A 22,752-nucleotide genomic window follows, 5' to 3' on the forward strand; every position below is an offset into this window, starting at 1 on the left:
TTGTCGTTGCATTGATCCCTTTACCATTATGTAATGCCCTTCTTTGTCTTTTTTGATCTTTGTTAAAGTCTGTTTTATCAGAGACTAGGATTGTAACCCCTGTTTTTTTTTTTTTTTTTTTCTTTCCATTTGTTTGGTAAATTTTCCTCTATCCTTTTTTTTTTCTTTTGAGCCTATTTGTGTCTTTGCATGTGAGATGGGTCTCCTGAATACAGCACACTGATGGGTCTTGACTCTATCCAATTTGCCATGCTGTGTCTTTTAATGGGGCATTTAACCCATTTACATTTACGCTTAATATTATTATATGTGAAGTTGATCCTGTCACCATGATGCTAGCTGGTTATTTTGCACATTAGTTGATGCAGTTTCTTCATAGTGTCATTGGTCTTTATATTTTGGTGTGTTTTTGCAGTGGCTGGTGTCAGTTTTTCCTTCCCATATTTAGTGCTTCTTTCAGGAGCTCTTGTAAGACAAGCCTGGTGTTGACAAAATCGCTCAGCATTTGCTTGTCTGGAAGGGATTTTATTTCTCCTTCACTTATGAAGTTTAATTTGGCTGGATATGAAATTCTGCAATGAAAATTATTTAAGAATGTTGAATATTGGCCCCACTTTCTTCTAGCTTGTAGGTTTCTGCAGAGAGATCCACTGTTAGTCTGATGCGCTTCCCTTTGTAGGTAACCTGAACTTTCTCGCTGGCTGCCTTAAACATTTTTTCCTTCATTACAACCTTAGAGAATCCGATGATTATGTGTCTTGAGATTGCTCTTGAGTAGTATCTTAGTAGTGTTCCTGAATTTGAATGTTGTCTTTAGGATAGGTCTTGCTAGGTTGGGGAAGTTCTCCGTGATATCCTGAAGTGTGTTTTCCAATTTGGTTCCATTCTCCCTGTCACTTTCAGGTACACCAATCAATCATAGGTTTAGGGTTTAGTCTTTTCACATTATCCCATGTATCTTGGAGGCTTTGTTCCTTTTCATTCATTTTTGTGTAATCTTGTCTCTTCTTGCCTTATTTCAGTAAGTTGATCTTCAATCTCTGATACCCTTTATACCACTTGATTGATTTGGCTATTGATACTTGTGTATGCATGAAGTTTTCGTGTTGGGTTTTTCAACTGCATCAGGACGTTTATGTTCTTCTCTAAACTGGTTATTCTAGTTAGCAGTTTCTGTAACCTTGTATTAAGGTTCTTAGCTTCCCTGCGCTGGGTTAGAACATGCTCCTTTAGGTCACAGGACGTTGTTATTATCCACCTTCTGAAGCTGACGTCTTTCAATTTGTCAAACTCATTCTCCATCCAGTTTTGTTCCCTTGCTGAAGAGGAGTTGTGATCATTTGGAGGAGAAGAGGCATTCTGGTTTTTGGAATTTTCAGCATCTTTGCACTGGTTTTTTGTCATCTTCATAGATCTATCTACCTTTGGTCTTTGAGGCTGATGACCTTTGGATGAGGTTTTTGTGTGGGGCTCCTTTTTGTTGATGTTATTGCTTTCTATTTGTTAGTTTTTCTTCTAACAGTCAGGCCTGTCTTCTGGACTTTGCTGGAGGTCCACTCCAGACCCTGTTTGCCTGGGTACCACCAGCATAGGCTGCAGAACAGCAGAGATTGCTGCAGCTCCTTTCTCTGGAAGGTTTGTCCCAGAGGGGCACTACCTGATGCCAGCCAGATCTCTCCTGTAGGAGGTGTCTCCCAGGCTGGAGGCATGCGGGGTCAGGGACCCACTTGAGGAGGCAGTCTGTCCCTTAGCAGAGCTTGAGTGCTGTGCTGGGAGAATCTTCCTTATCAGGATTAGCTGCGCTCTTCAGAGCCAGCAGACAGGAATGTTTAAGTCTGCTGAAGCTGCGCCCACAGCTGCCCCTTCCCCCAGGTGCTCTGTCCAGGGAGATGGGAGTTTTATCTATAAGCCCCTGACTGAGGCTGCTGGGGAGGCAATTTTTATACACAAAAAGTAACAATTGTTATTCTGTCCTTCCCCTCCACAAATAAAAAGGAAACAGAAAGCAGCAGATCAACAAATAAAACTGACCACAACCAATGTTTATTCTTGATTTGTCACCACTCTTTTCATGGCTTGTTTTCTTCCACATGTTAAATATATAAAAACCAAAACTTTATTAACATACAAATAAAGAAAACATGCGCAGCATGTATGCATGGCAGGTAGTGAGGAAACCCGGCCAGCTGACTGGTTCCTGCACCAAGGTTTGCAGAGTAGGTTGTGTTTGAACATCTTCTGTGGGTCTGTGTCATTTCCAAGTTGAAGAATTTCAACCAAAGAGCAACATGTCACATTGGTTAAAGACAGTTAATGACACAGAAGCGTTTCTGTTCATACTAAGGGAAAAGGCTGTTCTTTTATTTATTTCTTTTTCCTGAGTCTTCACTTTTTTCTTCTCTGACAAATGTTTGAAATTCAGTGAAATACCAAAGGAGACAAGGATGAAGGGGACACAGGATGGAATCAGAAAAAAACACAAATGGAATCCAGGAAGTTCTATGGGAGACAACTGATATATCTCCTTGATAAAGAAAAATTGTACAGAATATTTAATGAGTCTGTCTTGCCCCAAAAGGGAAAAACACAAGTAGCTATTTGCAGAGAGGAAAAAATGTCATGGGAAAATGAAAAATATCTCTAATGTCTATGTAGCACATAAAATATCTAAGTAGGCGAGTACAGTGGTTCACACCTGTATTGGGAGACCAAGGCAGGCAGATCACTTGAAGTCAGGAGTTCAAGACCAGCCTGGCCAAGATGGTGAAACCCCATCTCTACTAAAAATACAAAAATTAGCTGGGAGTGGTGGCAGGTGCCTCTAATCCCAGCTAGTCAGGAAGCTGAGGCAGGAGAATCACTTGAACCCAGGAGGCAGAGGTTGCAGTGAGCCAGGATCGCACCACTGTACTCCAGTCTGGGTGACAGAGCAAGACTCCATCTCAAAAAAGAAATATTTAGTAAATATTAAAGGACAAGAGGGAATATCTGTTTAAAAAAGCATAATGCATATGTTAGATGAAAAGTAATAGGATGAGATGGTCGTTATTGAAATAGCATTTGCTATATAAATTCAAACATTCCTTTTCAAATTCAGCTTCTCAGAGGTTTGACTTCAGATGCTTGAGCACTTTCAACATTATCTTTGCCTTTATCTGTCTTCATGCGGATAAACACAACTGCTAAAATTATACCTAAAAGAAAAAACCCAGGGTCAAATAAATGGGATCTTTTAAAATGTACTGTCACATTCAGTTATAAAGTAGTATCATGGTAGGAAAAAAATGACTCAACTTCATTTTTGTATGTGGTTCAACAAAGTTTCACTGTCCTAGTGAATAAAGGACTCTAGTCATTGGCCTTTGTAGAGAAATGAGCTTATCATTTATCCTGTTGTATGTATCAAGTTCCAAATCATAGCTGACTTGGCACTTGCTGGATCTTGCCCTAAGAACATAGGACCTAATGTCCCACACTATGGAGTGTATAAACACCTGACAAAGTTCCTGAACTTTATATATACTTAATATTGATTATTCTTCCCTTTTACTAGAGAAAACAATACAATTAGCACAACCAGAAAGCTGTTCTCTGACCTGCTCACCTCCCTGAAGCTGATTTTCATCGTGTCCATACCAACTATCGCATTTCTTTGGGCACCTTCCTCTTGGATCCGGCCTCTGTTGTTGTGGGACCCTGGGTAGACTACTCAAGCTTCTTGGTTTCTCTTACCTGATACATCAAAATTACACTGTGCAGCTTAGCACTGATTGTGTACTGTCAAACAGAGTCCACTATGAAGAAGGGAGTTGTTTTAAGGAAATTAATCTGCTAGTAAGTTTATAGGAGGAATCATGGCAGAAAAGACTGGATGCTCAGAAACTTATAATTGCAACCCTATCTTGAAAAGAATAAGGGAATGAAACTGTAAAATCCTATTCTATTTCTGGATGTTTCCAAACTCAAGCAGTCTTTAACTTGTGGTAAGATTATGGAATTAAGTTGATATGTTAAGAAAATTGCTATCTGATGTGTAAATTCAAAAACCCTTTCAAGGTGGGAGGGCAAATAGAATAAGAAAAGGCACAGAGGCAGACGGGACCTTATGTAAGTGAGTGGGACCTCAAAAAGCCAGTGCAATTACCATGAAAATGTGCAGCAGATGGTGGTTCTCAGGGAGGAATGATGATCACCATGCACACATTAGGATGGGCAGTGGCCATGATGTGAAGGACCTCCCATGCCATAGGGAGTCTGGACTGAAGGGTATAAAGAAGTGAGACCCCCTTTAGATGCATGAATCAGAGTCCAGTGTGACACAATCATGGGAGAAAAGACCAGATGCTGAGAGAACAATCAATAATACTTAGAATAATCCTAGTCCTTCTTTTAAAAGAAAAAGGATATGAAACCATAAACCCCTTCACTCAGGTACCCATGAAATAATGAAGTATCTATTTCTAATGCTTAACTTGTGGTGGGGACAACAGTTGAAAGAGGGCAATTACTATATATAGGTTGAGTATCCCTAATTTGAAAATCTCTAATCTGAAACTTTTGGGGGACCAACTTGATGCCACAAGCAGAAAATTCTACACCTGACCTCATGTGACAGGTTGCAAGCAAAACTTGGTTTCATACACAGTATTATGTAAAATATTGTATGAAATACCTTCAGACTATGTGTATAAAATGTTTATGAATCATGTGAATTTTATGTTGAGACTTGGGTCCCATCCCCAAGATATCTCATCATGTATTTGCAAATGTTCAAAAATCTGGAAAAAATCCAAAATCTGAAACACTTATGCTCTCAAGCATTTTGGGTAAGGAAACACTTGGAATAGGCACTGAGTTGTTTGCAAAAAAGAAAAAAACAGCTAGATCAGGGGATTCTACTGTCTAGCCAAGCCAGGGGCTATGGCAGAGGCTGTGGTCATGATGCAATGGGTTATTCTGGGTAATAAAGAATCAGGTTTCTATGCATAGGGAAGTTCTGCACTATACATTTCAGGTATCTCAGCATCATCACTAGAAGGCTAACTTCAGCCTGTAACAATAATGGCAGGTGAGACCATAAACTCTGGTGTAGGATCTGTGTATGTCACTGTTTCCCCTACATCAACACAGTGCTTGACACATGGTACCACTACTGCATTTCTTCCCTCTTTATCACAAAAGCTTTGTAACTAGGCATAATGTATAACAATTGATGACCATAAATCCCCTTATATTTCTAAATTAATAAGGCAATAGAGACAGAGGGTGGTTCTAAAGCTGTAACTCCAAGAAAGTCTGATGTAATTTGCTGGTGATCTACCTTCTCGGCTATTGCCTGGGTTGCCATTTGAGCAGCCACCAGACCAATCCAGGAAGACAGGCCCTGAGATAAGCTCACATTTCTGAGGCCCAGGATATGACTCTTTGAATTAAGAAATTACACTCACCAATGACCAGAAGAGTGGTCAGCAGTATACCAACTGCCATGCCCACAGTGGGTATCCCAGGCTGGTGACCTGCTGGCCGGAAACAACCATCTTCCCCACAACTGCAGAATGTAACTGAAAAACAGGACAGTATTTGGTAGGATAAATTCTCAAGTGAATAGTTGCAGAATCCCATATCAAAGACAAGAATCTCTTCAAATGGCCCATGGTGACAGATACTAGCCTGAGTTGCCTATAGCAGAATATCTACCTGTTAAAGAAACAATGCTTTCCAAGGGTGGCCGACCCCCATCATTGATGCGGATCAAGACAACATATTCCTTCTCCTCAAAGTCTGTGTGCCTGGTAGACAGTCGGGCATGAGTACCTGCCAGGACAGGAAAAAAGCACAAAAACAAAAACATGTGAAAATACAACTTCAGACCCTGGATTAGCGGGAATAAAGCTCATTTTGTATCACATACTAAGGTTGACTGGAACATGGCTGGATATGAGTTAAACTGCCCAAAGTATCATCCACATCATTCCACATGTATCTTCCCATAAGGTAAGAAAGAGTTAAAGCATCCTTTAAGTTCTTAATTCATGATTTCTCTGTAGAAATTTATACTAAATACAGTCAATTATCATTTGTAGCACTTATGTTCTATAGTTGCCCCAAACACTGAATTAATGAATGCTGAACCATTGCTCCTAGAGGAAAGACAGAGTTAGTTTCCTGTGAGCTTCTAGTCACATTTTCCCTAACTGATCAATATATAACCTTGGTTTTTTGTGTGTTTCTGTTTAAAGATATCTTATTTAACATATATTGTTCATTCTAACATTTAACTCACATCTAACAGCACTAAAACTTCCTGAACAAAGCTTATCAAACACACGTTTAGGTTGGTGGAAAATAATTACAGTTTTGGACATTACTTTTAATCTGTGACCCAAACCACAATTTTTCTCTGTAAGGCACACATCACAGCCTTCCTGTGCTTAGGAACTCTAGATAGCACTTCAGCACTATAGTTCAGAGCCTTTTTTTTTTAAATCATGGGTCATCTTTTAGGTTTGACCCTGTGTGTGTGTGTGTGTGTGTGTTTTTAAATACTTTAAGTTCTAGGGTACATGTGCACAGTGTGCAGGTTTGATACGTAGGTATACACGTGTCATGTTGATTTATTGTACTCATCAACTCGTCATTTACATTAGATATTTCTCCTAATGCTGTCCCTCCCCCAGCTCCCCACCCCCGGACAGGCTCCAGTGTGTGATGTTCCCCACCCTTTGACCAAGTGTTCTCATTGTTCAATTCCCACCTATGAGTGAGAACATGCAGTGTTTGGTTTTCAGTCCTTGTGATAGTTTGCTGAGAATGATGGTTTCCAGCTTCATCCATATCCCTGCAAAGGATATGATCATCCTTTTTTATGGCTGCATAGTATTCCATGGTGTATATATGCCATATTTTCTTAATCCAGTCTATCATTGATGGGCATTTGGGTTGGTTCCAAGTCTTTGCTATTGTGAATAGTGCTGCAATAAACATACGTGTGCATGTGTCTTTATAGTAGCATGGTTTATAATACTTTGGGTATATACCTAGTAATGGGATTGCTGGGTCAAATGGTATTTCTGGTTCTAGATCCTTGAGGAATCGCCACACTGTCTTCCACAATGCTTGAACTAATTTACACTCCCACCAACAGTGTAAAAGCATTCCTATTTCTCCACATCCTCTCCTGCATCTGTTATTTCCTGACTTTTTAATGATTGCCATTCTAACTGGCATGAGATGGTATCTCATTGTGGTTTTGATTTGCATTTCTCTGATGTCCAGTGATGATCATGTTCATGTGTCTGCTGGCTGCATAAACTTCTTTTGAGAAGTGTCTGTTCATATCCTTCACCCACTTTTTGATGGGGTTATTTTTTTCTTGTAAATTTGTTTGAGTTTTTTGTAGATTGTGGATATTAGCCCTTTGTCAGAACGGTAGACTGCAAAAATGTTTTTCCATTCTGTATGTTGCCTGTTCACTCTGATGGTAGTTTCCTTTGCTGTGCAGAAGCTCTTTACTTACATCCCATTTGTCAATTTTGGCTTTTGTTGCAATTGCTTTTGGTGTTTTAATCATGAAGTCCTTGCCCATGCCTATGTTCTGAATGGTATTGCCTAGGTTTTTTTCTAGGGATTTTATGGTTTTAAGTCTAACATTTAAGTCTTTAATCCATCTTGAATTAATTTTCATATAAGGAGTAAGGATCCAGTTTCAGAACCTATCCAGAAATTACACATATTACATAAATTGTGGGAAAAGACATGAATGAAACAGTTATTATATTCTATATGTTCAAGAAGCTACAAGACTAAGAAGTGTAGATAGATACAAAACATTTTAAAAACACGAGTTAATTTATAGAAGAAAACTACAAAGTTTGATATAAAAATAGACTAGGTTGGATTAATGGCTATAATATAGCCATTGAATGTAGCAGAAAAGACAGTAAACTTGAAGATATAGAAATAAAGCTATCCAAAAAGAAACAGAAAAAAAAGTAAGCTTTGAGACAACTTCAGGTGGCCTAATACATGTGTAATCAAATTCCTGAAAGCCAAGAAAGATAGTGCAGAGAAAAACATTTTTGATAAGACAATGGCTAATATTTTTTCCATGTTTGATGAAAACTCCAAATCCTCAGATCCAAGATGATCATCAAACTTCAGGAAAAAGAAAAATGAATAAAACACCACCAAGGCAATATAAGCATCAAATTACTTAAAACTAATAAGAGAATATCTTAAAAACACCCAGAGAAAAAAGAATACAAACATTCAATGGAACAAGGAAGAACCATAGTGGGCAGGGCACCCCCGGTGGCTCACGCCTATAATCCCAGCACTTTGGGAGGCCTGGGCAGGCAATTACTTGAGGCCAGGAGTTTGAGACCAGTCTGGCCAACATGGAAAAACCCTGTCTCTGTGAACCTGTAATCCCAGCTACTAGGAAGACTGAGTCACGAGAATCACTTGAACTTGGGAGGCTGAGATTGTGCCACTGCACTCCAGCCTCGGCGACAGAGTAAGACTGTCTCCAAAAAAAAAAAAAAAAAAAAAAAAAAAGTGGTAAAATACCTTTGAAGTACTACAAGAAAAAAATGTCTAAATTTAAAATTATTCTAATCATGTTTTCTGGTTATGATGTAATTAAATTAGAAGTTAGAAAGGTATAGGAAATATTCCCAGAATATTTGGAAACTAAATAACACACTTCTAAATAACACATGATAACAAAAGAAATCTAAAGGGAAAACACAATGTATCAAATTTTGTGGGCCAGGCATGGTGGTTCACTCCTGTAATCCCAGCATTTTGGGAGACTGAGATGGGAGGCTCACTTGAACCCAGGAGTTTGAGACAAGCCTGAGCAACATACTGTGACCGCCATCTCTACAAAAAATTTAAAAATAAAAAATTAGCCAAGTGTGGTGGCTCATACTTGTAGTCCCAGCTACACGGGAGGCTGAAGCAGGAAAGCTCGTCTGAGCCCAGGAGTTCAAGGCTACAGCAAGCCATGATCACACCACTGCACTGCAGCCCGGGTGACAGAGGCCCTGTCTTTTTAACAAAAAGATCTCAAAGTAATGGCATTGGCTTCCACCTTAATGAAAACAACAAGAACAAAAACACAATGTAAGAAGAATAAAGGAAACAATAAAGATCTGGCCAGTGAAATATAAAACAAAAGCAGAAAAAAATGAAACCAAAAGCTGGTTCTTTGAAAATATCAATAAAATAAACTTCTAGCCAGATTATCAGGAAAAAAGATAATTTGCCAATATCAGAATGAGCAATATCACTATGTATTCTACAGATATTAATATCATGAACTAAATAAATTAGATTAATGAAATAGATGAATTATTTGAAAGGTACAAGCTAACAAGCTCAACCAAAAAGAAATATATAAATTGAATTTTTCTATATCTATAAAATAAAATTGAATTTGTAGTTAAAACTTCTTAAAAATACACCAGGCCCAGATAGCTTTACTGGCAAATTCTTTCAAGCTTTAAGAAGAAATACCACTTTTATGCAAACTTGACCAGATAATTGAAGATAAACAGGTGGAATGCTTCCTCATTCTACAAGGCAAAATATATAGACAGACCAACATCCCTCATGAATATAGATGCAAAAATTAAGTTTTAGCAAATCCAACAATACATCAACATGGTAATATTTCATCACTAAGTAGGTGTTATCCCAGGAAGGTGATTTTAGATTCAAAAGTTGATGTAATTCATCAATTAATAGGCCCAAAAAATCAAATCAGCCACATAGTCAATACATGGAGCAAAAGCACTTGAACAATTTAATATCCATTTCCAATTTAGAAAAAAAAAAAAAAAACACCTCCAAATAGGAATAAAAGTCAAAGTCCTCAACCTAATAAAGATCACCTACAGAAATAAACCCCACAGCTAACGTCTACTTAATGGTGAAAGGCTAAATGCTTTCTTCCTAAGATCATGAACAAGCCAAGTATTTCTGCTCTTACTACCTCTATTTGACATTTCACTGAAGGTTTCAGCCAGTAATAAACAAAAGGCATACAGATTGAAAAGGAAAAAGTCAGTATTCACAGACAACATGATTGTCTGTGTAGAAAATCTATGAAATCTAAAAAAAACAAGGTCAGCAAGACTGTAGAATACAGATCAGTATACAGAAATCATTACATTCCTATATCTAGAAATATTTAAAATATCAAAAATCTGAAATGCTTAGGGAAAATTTTGCAAGAACTATACACTGAAAACAAACACATTGCTGAAAGAAATTAAAGAGCTAAATAAATGGAGACATATACCACGTTCATGAGTTGGAAGACTTAATTTTGTTAATATGTCAGTTCTCCTCCAGATTCCCCAATAGATTCAACACAATCTCAACAGGAAGGAACAGGCTACATTCTAAAATTTATATAGCAATGAACAAGACAGAATGAAGGAATTTTGAAAAAGAACAGTCAGAAAAATTAATCTACCTGATTTCAAGCCTTATAGAGCTACAGTAATCAAGACAATGTTTTATTGGTATAAAAATAAACAGATTGATGAAACAAAAAAATCCAGAACTAGATTTATATATAGGTGGTCACTTGATTTTTGCCAAAGTTGTTAAGATAATTCAATGTAAAAAGGATGTTTTAAACAAATGGTGTTAGAACAGTTAGATAGCTATGTTAAAAACAATCAACTTTGGTCTTTACCACACCCCCTATGCAAGAATATCTCAGCAATATTATGGGTTTGGTTCCAGATCACTGCAATAAAGCAAATAGCTCAGTGAAGCGAGTCACACAAATTTTTTGTTTTTCTACTGAAATAACAGCTTATATTATACTCTGGACTGTTAATAGCATCATACCAAAAAAAAAAAAAAAAAAAAAAAAAAAACCCTAATGTCCATACCTTAATTTAAAAGTACTTTGTTGCCAAAAAATGCTAATGATTATCTGACCCTTCAATGAGTCAATCTTTTTGCTGCTAATCATTTCCTGTCTCAATGTTGGTGGTTGCTAAAGGCTGGGGTGGCTGTGGCAATTTCTGAAAATAAGACAACAATGAAGTTTGTTGCACTTATTGACTTCCTTTCATGAGAGAGTTCTCTGTAGCATGTGATGCTGGCTGATGGCATTTTACCCACAAGAGAACATCTTTCAAAAATTGGAGTAAATCTTCTCAAACACTGCCACTGTTTTATCAACTATGTTTATGGAATATTCTAAATCCTTGCTTGTTATTTCAACAATGTGCATGGCATCTTCACCAGAAGCAGATTCCATTGTTCAAACAAGCAAACAAAACCCACATTGTTCAGTTGTAAGAAGCAACTGTCATTCATTCCAGTTTGATCATGAGATTGCAGCAATTCAGTCACATCATCAAGGTTCTGCTTCTAATTCTAGCTCTATTGTTTTTTTCACCACATTTTCAGCGACTCCTCCGCTGAAATCTTGAACCCCTCAAAGTCATCCATGAGGGTTGGAATCAATTTCTTCCAAACTCCTACTAATGTGTATATTTCAACCTCCTCCCATGAATCACCTTTTTTAAGATGTCATCAAGAATCAAATGTTCTTGATGACATCTAGACTGGTGAATCTTTTCAGAAGGCTTTCAATTTACTTTGCCCAGATCCATCAGAGGAATTACTATCTAATAGCAGCTATAACCTTATGAAATGTATATCTTAAATAATTTGAAAATCAGAATTACTCCTTGATCTGGGGCCTGCAGAATGGATGTGTTAGCAGGCATGAAAACAACATTCATTTCCTTGTACATCTCCACCAGAGCTCTTGAGTAACCAGGTGCATTGTCAATGAGCAGTAATATGTTGAGAGGAATCTTTTTTGGGAGAGAGTAGGTCTCAACAGCGGGCTTAAAATATTCAGTAAACTATGCTGTAAACAGATGTGCTGTCATCTGGGCTTTGTTGTTCCATGGACAGAGCACAGACAAAGTAGATTTAGCATAATTCTTAAGGGCCCTAGTATTTTAGGAATGCTAAATTAGGGTTGGCTTTAACTTAAAGTCACCAGTTGCATTAGTCCTAATAAAAGCCCGCCTGTCCTTTGAGGCTTTGAAGCCAGGCATTTACTTCTCTAGCTATGGATGTCCAAGATAAAGATGGCATTGTCTTCCAAAAGAAGGCTGTTTTATCAACATTGAAAAGCTTGTTTAGTGTAGCCAGTTTCATTAATGATCTCAGATCTTCTGGATTACTTGCTTCCACTTCAATTTCCTGCATCACTTTGCACTTTGTTATGGAAATAGCTTCTTTCCTTAAACATCATAAATCAACCTCTGCTAGCTTCAAACTTTTATTTTGCAGTTTCCTCACCTCTCTCAGTCTTTACAGAAGTGAGGAGTTAAGGCCTTGCTCTGGGTTAGATTTTGGTTTAAGGGAATATTGTTGCTGTTTTAATCTTCTATCCAGACTCCTCAAACTTTCTGCCTTAATGGCAATAAGGCTATTTTGCTTTATTATTATTATTATTATTTGTGTGTTCACTGTAGGTTCACTTTTAATTTCCTTCAATAACTTTTCTTTTGCATTCACAACTTGGCTAAGCATTTCATGCAAGAGGCCTAGTTTTTGGCCAATCTTGGCTATGAACATAACTTTCTCACTAAGCTAAATCACGTCTAGCTTTTGATTTAAAGTGACAGATGTGTGACTCTTCCTTTCACCTGAACACTTATATGCCATTCTAAGGTTATTAATTGGCCTGATTTCAATATTGTGGCTCAGGCACAGGGAGGCACAAGGAGAGGGAGAGACATGAAGCTCCACAACTTAATCATATACCTCCCATATGACCAAGCCATTCTACTCCTCAGTATTTAACCAAGAAAACTGCAAACGTATGTCCCTACACAAAATATTTGTTCACAAATCCTCACAGCAGCTTTGTAATAGCAAAAGTTGGAGTTACAATCAACCAGTGAACAGGTATAGTTCAATGGAACACTACCCTCTCAATAAAAAGGAATGAGGTATTGATACATGTAATAACACAGATACATCTCAAAATGAGATGAAAGAAACCAGACCAAAAAAGGTATACATACTATACTATACTATACTATACTATTCTATTCAGATAAACTTATTGAAAATGAAAACTATAGTAATGGAAAGCACATTGATGGTTGCCTGGGGAGAGAGGATGGGTGGGAAGCAGAGATTATAATAGGGCATGAAATGTCTTCTGGGGGTGGTAGAAATGTTCATTGTCTTGAATGTGTTGATGGCGTCAGTGGTATTTACACATAATCAATTCTCATAAAATTGTATACTTTGAATATATATATAAAATATTCAATCTCAAAGTTTTTAAAAATTTCTATAAAATCTGCTTTCCATCTGTCATTGAAAATTTTGCAAATGATGCTTAGGTCATCCAACTGTTCATCTACACCAAGGGAATGCTGTGTGGTCATAATCTTTCCTCCCTTGAAAGCCTGGGGCTTTGTCCCCTCTGGAGTCCTTCCCTGGGCAAGCTTCCAAAGCATGAACTTCCTTCCTGGAGCATGAGAGAAAGCTCTGTGCTGAGTACTGCAAACCCACCAAGTTAAATAAAACCTACTTTCATCATCCATCTGTGTTTTTTTCCATGTATTTCTGACAACTCACCATTGATTTTGGAAACTTGCCAGTCGTTCTGTAGGTTTTCATTGGCGATGGAAAATGTAAAGTGGGGACCCCGAAATAAGTGCTGATCATCATCAGTAGCCTCGAAAATGAGACTTCCAGGTGCACTGAGGGGATGGCAGAAGTACAAGTCTGTGTAGTCCTTGGCCAGCCTGGGAGGGTTGTCATTCACATCCGTAAGGATCAGGTGGAACTGTGACACAGAGCTCAAGGAAGACCCCCCTAAGGAATTGAATGATTGAAACATGGGATCAGCTCACTCATTTTCCTCTTAAATAGAAAGGTTTCCCTTTCTTTAAAAGTCAAGCAGTTAGGTACACTGAGATGCTAGAAAGAAGACAAGCTTTTAGAATCAAAGACCTAGTTTTGTTACTGGTGAAAAAGTCTTATTGACCATCATCATAATAACTAAGATCTATGTACTAATATTTTACATATATTACTTCAAATAATTCTGAAAACTGAGCTCAGAAGTTGTGTAACTTGCCCAAGGCAGAGAGGTTTTCAATCCAAGAGGTCTAACTCCAGCACTCACACCTTCACTTGCTCCTCACCAGGCCTTAGGCATGTTAGTTGAGTTTTCTAAGCTTATTTTCTTCAGCTGTGTAGCTTTGCAAGAATCCCGAATATGAGTGAATGTTCTGGAAAATAGTAAAAGCCTCCACAGACATTATGTAGTATATGACAGGAGTGAAAAACTTGGATCTGCAGCATAACCGGTTGGTAGCTATGTAATCTTGGGCAGTTACTTAATTTCTCAGTGCTTTGGTTTCCTCGTTCATAATATGTAGTCAAGAATAGCACCTACCTTATAGTGTTGCATGAGGAGTAAGTTATTACACTAAGTGCTCATTATGGGGCTGTCAGTGCAACATAAACACTGACTGTTATCGTGTCCTCCCCGACACCAATCACAGACATTGTTTCTACAACTTCTGACTCTGACCTTGTTTGATTCCAGTAATGTTTTCTTGCCCCTGCTTCATTTCCAGTAAACCCTGTTTTCTTGCTTTTCGTCTCAACATCGTCTATGTCCATGACTACACTTAACCAAAGGAGAAAAGGCCGCTGTGTTCTTGAAGTCACTGTATCTATTTATATCATGTCAGTGCCAAAAACTAAAAACAGAACAGGGTTTTGGACCCTGGTTTTGATTTCTGAAACTTCTAGAATGTGAGAAACTCTTGGGACACATCCAGAGTGAAGTTCTGATCCCCATGCTATGAGAAAGGGGTGTGCACAGCATAAAGGCTCAGCCAGAACCTGCCTGCTGCTTCACTGGGAGCTTTTAAATCAAGAGTTAAATGTATACAATGCGATAGTGGAATGTGCTTCACTCAAGCAAGAGACAGAAACAGAGGGCCTGTCCGCTCACACACACCCTTCCCAAGCTGGCACGCGGTTCTGCATTCTACCCTTTTTGGTTTGCCTTGACTGAAGTAATTTTGTTTTTCTTCATCTTTCCGCATGCAGGGGCCATTTTTACGATTCCTGTCTGTTCTCCATTTAGCTCTCAACCCTGGGCCTCACATTTTGAAAGTTTTTTTTTTTTTTTTTCCCCGCGCTGTGGGGGGGGGGGGGGGGTCTAAAAATATTTATTGAGTAATTTGTTTAATTCTCTTTTGGCAAACCTGGCAGATACATTTACTAGCTAATTAGAGCCTGATCAACATTGGATCAACAGATTTCCTACTCGTATGTCTGAAAATTCCATTAAAATGCAAAGAAACTCTGTGTTAGTGGCCAGGCTTATTATTGGGTAAACATACTATTCCTATGAGTTTATTATTATTTTAAAAAGTTCTCTGGAACTCCACATCTGGAGCCAGCAGGCAATATATATCACAACTGAAATAAATAGGATGCAAAGATTATACAGAAATGGCTCAAACATCCTGGGCTTTTCTGTATAATAGTCTTTCCTTTCAAAAGTTCACCTGATTTCGTCAAAACACAGATACCCTGGTTCACCCAAACCTATAGAATCAGAATCTCCAGGGGTGGACTCCTAGTGTCCATATTCAACAAACTCCCTGGGGATTCTGACACATATCAAAGCAGAGAATATTTCATAAAACATTTTCTGCTTCAAAAAGGATGAGAGTTACGATTTAAGGTTGAAGGAGCAAGTGGTGGTCTAGGTGAACAGGTAAGTGGTTTGACTCCACTCAGAGCTCCTGGGAGAAACCCACAACCACATTGGAAGAAGGGAGGTAGTTCAGCCAGGGACACAGAACCCTCTAGAAGAGGCCGTAGCCCCTATAGGAAACCACAGAGTGAGCAGCAGCCCTGCTGGGGGCACAGGTGTTTTTCACCTTTAACAAAACCATGAAGGGGCCCAGCATGGTGGCTCACGCCTGTAATCCCAGAACTTTGGGAGGCAGAGGCAGGCAGATCACCTGAGGTCAGAAGTTTGAGACCAGGCTGGCCAACATAGTGAAACCCTGTCTCTTCTAAAAATACAAAAATTAGCCAGGCGTGGTGGCAGGCACCTGTAACCCCAGCTACTCGGAAGGCTGAGGCAGGAGAATTGCTTGAACCCAGGAGGCGGAGGTTGCAATGCGTGGAGATTGCACTACTGCACTCCAGCCTGGGTGACAGAGTGAGATTCCATCTCAAAAAAAAAAAAAAGGAAGATATGAGCACTCCCTTATACTTTTGTACCCTTCTCATCCTTCCACTTTAATGTTGTGATATTCTGGTGCTTTGGTTCTGTCAGTTTTCTTATCCTCCCTTCCATTTCAACCCAAATATCTTCTGATAATCTATGTTCCTTTTTTTTTTTTTTTGCTTACCTACTTCAGTGGCCACCACTTGTACCCGATATGGACTTCCAGCTTCTCTGTCCAATGGAGCCACACTAAAGATCTCACCAGTCACATGGTCAATTTTAAGCCAACCTCTTGTGTCTCCTCTCAGTGAATAGCTTCATCAAATGAAAAGAGCAAAAGAAAGCCTGCCATTACTTTGCATGAAAGTGTGAAGCTAGTTCGTGCATCAACTAAATGTTTGTGCATCCTTTAAATATGTTGTAAATAATATACAAATAATGTTGATAATGATCTCAACATTTGTATATTATTTACAACATAAAGGATCTATTATATTATTAATGCTTTATTTGCATTTCATCTGTCTTCAAAAGGATTTGTTCATCCTTACAACGTGGTGTTTGTGCTTGTGTTAGGAAGGGTATATTTCAAAACTTCTGGGGAAAGTAGCTAAACTTTTCTGGCAATCAAAGAATTCAAATTAAAGTAACCCAGAAGTATCTTTTAAAACATCTTAGCAAACCACCCATCTAGAAAATTTGAACAGCCAGTGGTGGAAATGTTGGGTAAGATGGGTGGATACTCATAGACTCTGGTAACACAGTGAATTCCTCATCCAACAAACATATATTGAGTGCTGAGGAAGATCAGGCAGTGGACCAAGGGAGGAGGTCACAAAAAGGGGCTCTCAGGCAAGTGAAAGAGATAGACAGATGAACAGATAATTTCAATAAAATGTGGTTAACACAACAGAGGGGGCCCTATGGAATCCAAGACAAGTTTACAGGAATCAGCAAAGTCTTTCTGAAGATGTTAAAGGCAAGAAGAGGATGCTTCAAGCAGAAGGAAGAGTGTGAGCTAAAGCACCAAGGGCCAAGGAACAGCATGGTGAGTGTGGGGTCAGGCATTTCAGCAGCGCTGGGGTATACATGGGAAGCAGAAGCCACAGAGATTTGAAGAGCCAGATTATAAGAAGCAAGGGGCAGCCAGCCAATGATTTAAGCAAGAAGGTGACCTGGCCATATCTGTGTTTTCAACAGAGCTCATTGGTAGGTGTGTGGAAGTTGAGAGAGACAAGACTAGAACCACAGGAAAACCAATGGTACAGCCCTTTAAAAAGCAACACATCATAGTCATGAGGATGTCCATGTCTTTAGAGCAAATAATTCCACTCCTGGAAATCCTACCTAAAAAAAAACCAATCTAATCAAAGTTTAAAAAGAATTACATGCATACATCTATTGAAAACATTTTCTATAATCAAAAATACTAGAAGCAACCTACATGTCAAAGAATAACAGAATGATTAAAAATTATGATGTGTTAATTTCCCACAATGTATTTTTTTTAAGTATATTCCATATGCCAAACACTGTGTTAGGTTATAAATATGGGTAATGAATATGAAACCCTTTATACTTCGGATTTCATCCTGAAAGAGATGGAATGCTTTGGAGCATTTTGAAAGAGGAGTCAGATGATCTGATTTACTTTTTTAAAAGGTCACTGACTGCAATTCAGTGAGTAGATTCAGGGTGGGGTGGGGGATGGCAGGGGTAAGGATGAATCCAGAACAGACACAGTGGTGCCTTTGAGTAGGCTGGAAGCAGGGAGAAGCAGGTGGATTCTGAATATATTTCAACAGAAGAATCTAAAATATTTGCTGAAGGATTAGATTCAGATCCACTGGGTGCTAATTGATTTTAAGTTTGTGGAGCTGAAGAATTAAATTACTCAGAGCAACACTGGAGTCATCCTTAATTCTTAACAGACTTATTACTCATGTCTGAACTATTGATTATTCCTTACTCCTGAAACACTTCCTTCATTTGTCTTCTGGAACTGTACCTTACAGAACACCTCTTCTCAGTCTCCCTTGCTAACCTCCTCTTCCTGACCTCAACTTAATTGTATATGTATCCTTTCCTTGTTTCATCACGGTAATTTTCTTACGTGCCTTTATTTTTCCCACTGATAAACTTTTTTATTCTCATCTTTGACCAATGATTTTTATAGTATTTTCATGAAGAAGGTAGGAACTTTTGTGAAATAAATGATATAAAGATTAAAAACATAGTGTCTCATAATTTTTGACTCAGTAGTATCTACACTAAACCATAGAGTATATCCCCTACTGTTCTTTCTTCTCTATAAAACTACAGAAGTAGTTAGAGTAAAACTGTAGGTGGTAACCTTGCTTCTCAATGATCAGATAAAGGTCTTAGAAGTGGATCCAAGTACCTGAAGGACAGCTCAATGGGAGGCAAGACTCCCTCCAGATGTTTAGAGAAAGTTAAGGAATTGTCTGTCATTCATAGCCACACGCATGATTTAAGTCATGCTGAAATATTTATTATGCCATAGACAGGAGGTGTAATGTACAACAGCAGCAAAAGATCTGAGTTCAAGTCTTATTAACTACATGAGCTTAAAGATTTTATAGATATTATACAGATATACACAAACATATTTCTTAAGCAAATTAATCATCATTGTACTTTTTAAGGAAAACTGTGTGGGTCTTATTGAACTGAAAAAAAGGAATTGCTAAGATGGAAATGTTTATACATTTTGTTCAGCCACCTCAGCCAGAGCACCAGCTTCTCCAGGGGTGCTCTTTGGAGCCAAGGAACCTATGTATCCTACATCCAGAAGATTCCCTCAGCCCTGTAAGTTGGCATGGTCTGTCCATTTGGGCTTTGGTCTCTCTGTGTAGATCTCCAATACACCTTTAAGGCTGGAACCCTTTCTTAAACCCAGCCTAGATAACTGGCTCAGACACAGGGCCTGGTTCATCTTGTCTCTCTCAGAGGTAAACCTCACCTGAACCATCCAGCTCTCAGCTGAGACCTGAAGCTCATGGGCTGGAATGGAACCTCACACTGCTTCCCACTTGTCTGAGACTAGATGCTTATTGATGAACCACCATCCCTTGGAATGCCCCCAGGGTGTTGACACCTTCCTAAACCAAGGCCAAGTTCATCATTGCTGGGTGTGCTGTGAGGGTCAGCCCTGGAGTCAGTGCAGGCCAGCTCCTCCTCCTCCTCCCCACTGACTTTGATGACCACGCAGCCAGGCCTGCCCAGCACTGTTGCCCTTTACCTTATGTCCAGACCTTCTGGATCCTTGGCAGTCACATTGCCCACTTTAGTGCCTATAGCTACATCCTCACTGACTTTCGCTTGGAATACGTATTGGGAAAATTCAGGTGCTTCATTCACATCTGTCACAAAAAGCGTGAACTTGGCAAAAGAACTTGCATTGTACGTCACACCAAACACTAGAGGCTCAGGATTTTCTGCTTTGAACACAATGTTGGAAATAGCTGCTGTTTCAAAATCAAGAGGCTGTGTAGGAGAAAGAGAGAAAATTAATTTTGGGGTGATTAGATTCATTCCCTATGCTTCTTAAACTCTCATATATTCAATATATGATATTGGGAAAACTGGATATCCACATGCAGGAGAATGAAATTAGACTATCTTATACCATGTATGAAAATCAGTTCAAAATAGATTATAGACAAAACATAAGACCTAAAACTGTAGCACCACTAGAAGAAAACATAGAAGAAAACTCTGACATTGGTCTTGGCAATGATTTTTTTAAATTATTTTTTATTTTTGAGATGGAGCCTCATGCTGTTACCCAGCCTTTAGTGCAGTGGTGCGATCTTGGCTCACTGCAAGCTCCGCCTCCCCGGTTTGTTCAAGTGATTCTCCTGCCTCAGACTCCCAAGTGGCTGGGATTACAGGCACCCACCACCACGCCCGGCTAATTTTTGTATTTTTAATAGAGACAAGGTTTCACCATGTTGGCCATGCTGGTCTCAAATTCCTTACCTCAAGTGATCTGCCCGCCTTGGCCTCCCAAAGTGCTAGGATTATAGGTATGAGCCACCATGCCTGGCTGGAATAGAAGTTTATCTGACTCTCAGTTCTAGAGGCTAGAAAGCCCAAGAACATGGTACCAACATCTGTTGAGGACTTTGTGCTGTGTTATCCTATGACAGAAGGGCAAACCATCTCACGAGATAGAGGAAACTCACCCTTTTATTTTTAGTAGAGATGGGGGTTCTGCCATGTTGGCCAGGCTGGTCTCAAATTCCTGACCTCAAGTGACCCGCCCACCTCAGCCTTTCCCCCATGCATGCACCAACACACACCATCACAACTCACTCTCTAGTTCCTAAGTGCTGTGGCATGATTTTTCACGTGGAAGGGTAGGAACTGTGTGTGAAGACTCAGGGTCATTTGAGATAGAAAAAGCAATTGAAATTTGTTCAAATATGTAAGAGAAAATCATGTAAGCCAACTAAGTGTGAAAAAAGAGGTTGTTCATAGTGATAAGCACCCACTGTGTGCAGGGCCTGGCCCTCGTCGACCTCATGATTGCTACATGTGGTCCACGGTTCAGTTTGGGCTTCTCCCCCTGAAGTGGAGGTGGGCAGAGCAAGCTGGAGTTTCTGACTCACAGGACCCACTCCCAGTCTCAGGGGATGACAGAACTGTCCAGTTGAGATAAAAGCTTAGTAGGCCAAGCAGGAAGGCAGCAGCCCCCCAGAATGAGCCTGTGATGGGGACAAAGGACACAGTTCTCTGTTCCTGTCCAGTTCAGCAAAGTCCGGGCCCAGGCAGGCAGCACAGCTGTCCATATGCTTAGGCAGAGCACGTGCATCCATCCTCACCACGAAGCAGGTCCTAAGCACCCTCCCTGGCTTTTCCTCATTCCATCACTGGTCCCAGAGGCAATGGTTTAAAGAAATGAGACACTGTATGTGCAAATGAGAAGCAGCCTGTATTACCAGAAGAGAATGTGCAAGGCTGAGAGTGGAAAGAGAAGACTGTATGGTGAGCTGAGGAGTTGGAACTTCATCCTTGACTAACAAAGTCAGATCTGTGTCTTAGAAAGATAACTCCAGGAGCAGCTGCATGGGGGATGGATTCGAGGTGATCCACACTGGGGCAGGAAGACTAGCTAGAAGGCAGTGTCAGTGTTCCCTAAGCACTGGATGGAAGAATGAATGAAAAGCAGCAGCCTACCATTGAGAATTCTATTCACATAACTTCCACACCTGGAGAAACATCAACTCTTCTGGAGAAATTATAAATGGAAGATGCTACATTAGCAAATGGTAATCAGCAGAGCTGAGCCAAGAACAAGCCTTGTCCGACCATGTGCATTGTTTTTCATGACATGGGGATATGACTGCAAGACCAAGTCAAGAGACCTGCACTGCCTCTTGGAATGGCCTCAGTCCCATCTGGCAAGACATATTTAAGTTAACTGAAAAAACCTGCTCACACCACAATTCCTTTTGTGCACACAACTGCCTGAAAGGTCAAACCTAGTGATTTAGATTCAACTTGGAGGCAAAGAAAATGCTGAAGGAGAGGGGCTGAGACTGGGATATTTACCATTTTCACTAGCGATCACTGATGAGATCAAAGTGTGCACATTAGTTTTCCAGATGACATTTGGGCTAGTTAAAAATAGCTAGTGAATTGAGAATTCAAAAAGATCAGCCATAGTGGAGAAGTGACAAAATTTGCCAGTTAAAAAAAGGCAGAACCCTGAATTTCAAGAAACAGGATCCCAGGAGAGTTATTGTTGAGCCAGGCAGGGTTCAAAGAAATAGCTTTCTTGCTCATGACACACATTTGGCCCCAAGAGCATGATAACCAACCACATGAGAGGCTGGAGCTCGGGTAGCAGTAAATACAGAGCAGGGAGCATTTCTGACAGTTGTTTAATCTGAAGGATCGCTTTGGGCACTTGCCAAAATTATTCATTTCCAGGCTTTCCCCTTGAGAGACTGAGGCTGCAGTCCTCAGTATGCACCATTTGACTCTTTAATTAGGCAAGTTTGGCCCCCTTAGGAGAAAGCATACCTGTCCACAGGTAGAATCCTAGCTCTAATTAATTAGAATCAAGTGATGACACATGTTTAAGTTTGCAACCTGCTGGATGCTGTGTTAGGAACTATATACGTACTTTTGCATTTAATTCTTCAACATCCTTACTAGAAAGGTGCTACCATTTTACCCATTTTTACAGATTGGAAAACTGGGGCCTGAGAGGTTACATCATTTGGTCAAGGCCACAAGCTAGTAAGTGGCAACACCAGGACTCACAGAAATTACATCCTGAGAGGAGCTGGAGACGTGGAGTCCAGTTCCCAGCTCTGCCATCACCAGAAGGCCTGACTGTACCTTGCTGTGGGCCTGAATTTCTGCCTCCCTCAGAATCAATAGGAGAAGCAAAAGAGTTTATGCAAACAAACTATAGTTGCCACGTATGAGTCCCTTGGTGAATTTTACCT

The 22,752-nt window shown here is 39.6% G+C and overlaps 1 protein-coding gene across 2 annotated transcripts in view; it reads right to left on the reverse strand.

The window, feature by feature from the left end:
* Positions 1 to 2,027: 2,027 nt before the first annotated feature.
* Positions 2,028 to 22,752, reverse strand: part of CDH17 (cadherin 17) — an 80,417-nt gene continuing 59,692 nt past the window's right edge. For both annotated transcript variants that reach the window (XM_021942500.2, XM_021942501.2), the window contains exons 13-18: positions 19,533 to 19,777; positions 16,455 to 16,585; positions 13,642 to 13,881; positions 5,698 to 5,814; positions 5,448 to 5,561; positions 2,028 to 3,194 (exon numbers count right to left, since the gene is read on the reverse strand). In XM_021942500.2, the coding sequence (XP_021798192.1) occupies positions 3,094 to 3,194; positions 5,448 to 5,561; positions 5,698 to 5,814; positions 13,642 to 13,881; positions 16,455 to 16,585; positions 19,533 to 19,777 (948 nt within the window). In that variant the 3' untranslated portion in view covers positions 2,028 to 3,093. The remainder of the gene's footprint in view (positions 3,195 to 5,447; positions 5,562 to 5,697; positions 5,815 to 13,641; positions 13,882 to 16,454; positions 16,586 to 19,532; positions 19,778 to 22,752) is intronic.

This window comes from Papio anubis, chromosome 8 (assembly GCF_008728515.1).
Source record: "Papio anubis isolate 15944 chromosome 8, Panubis1.0, whole genome shotgun sequence".
In the NCBI taxonomy this organism is placed as follows: Eukaryota; Metazoa; Chordata; class Mammalia; order Primates; family Cercopithecidae; genus Papio; species Papio anubis.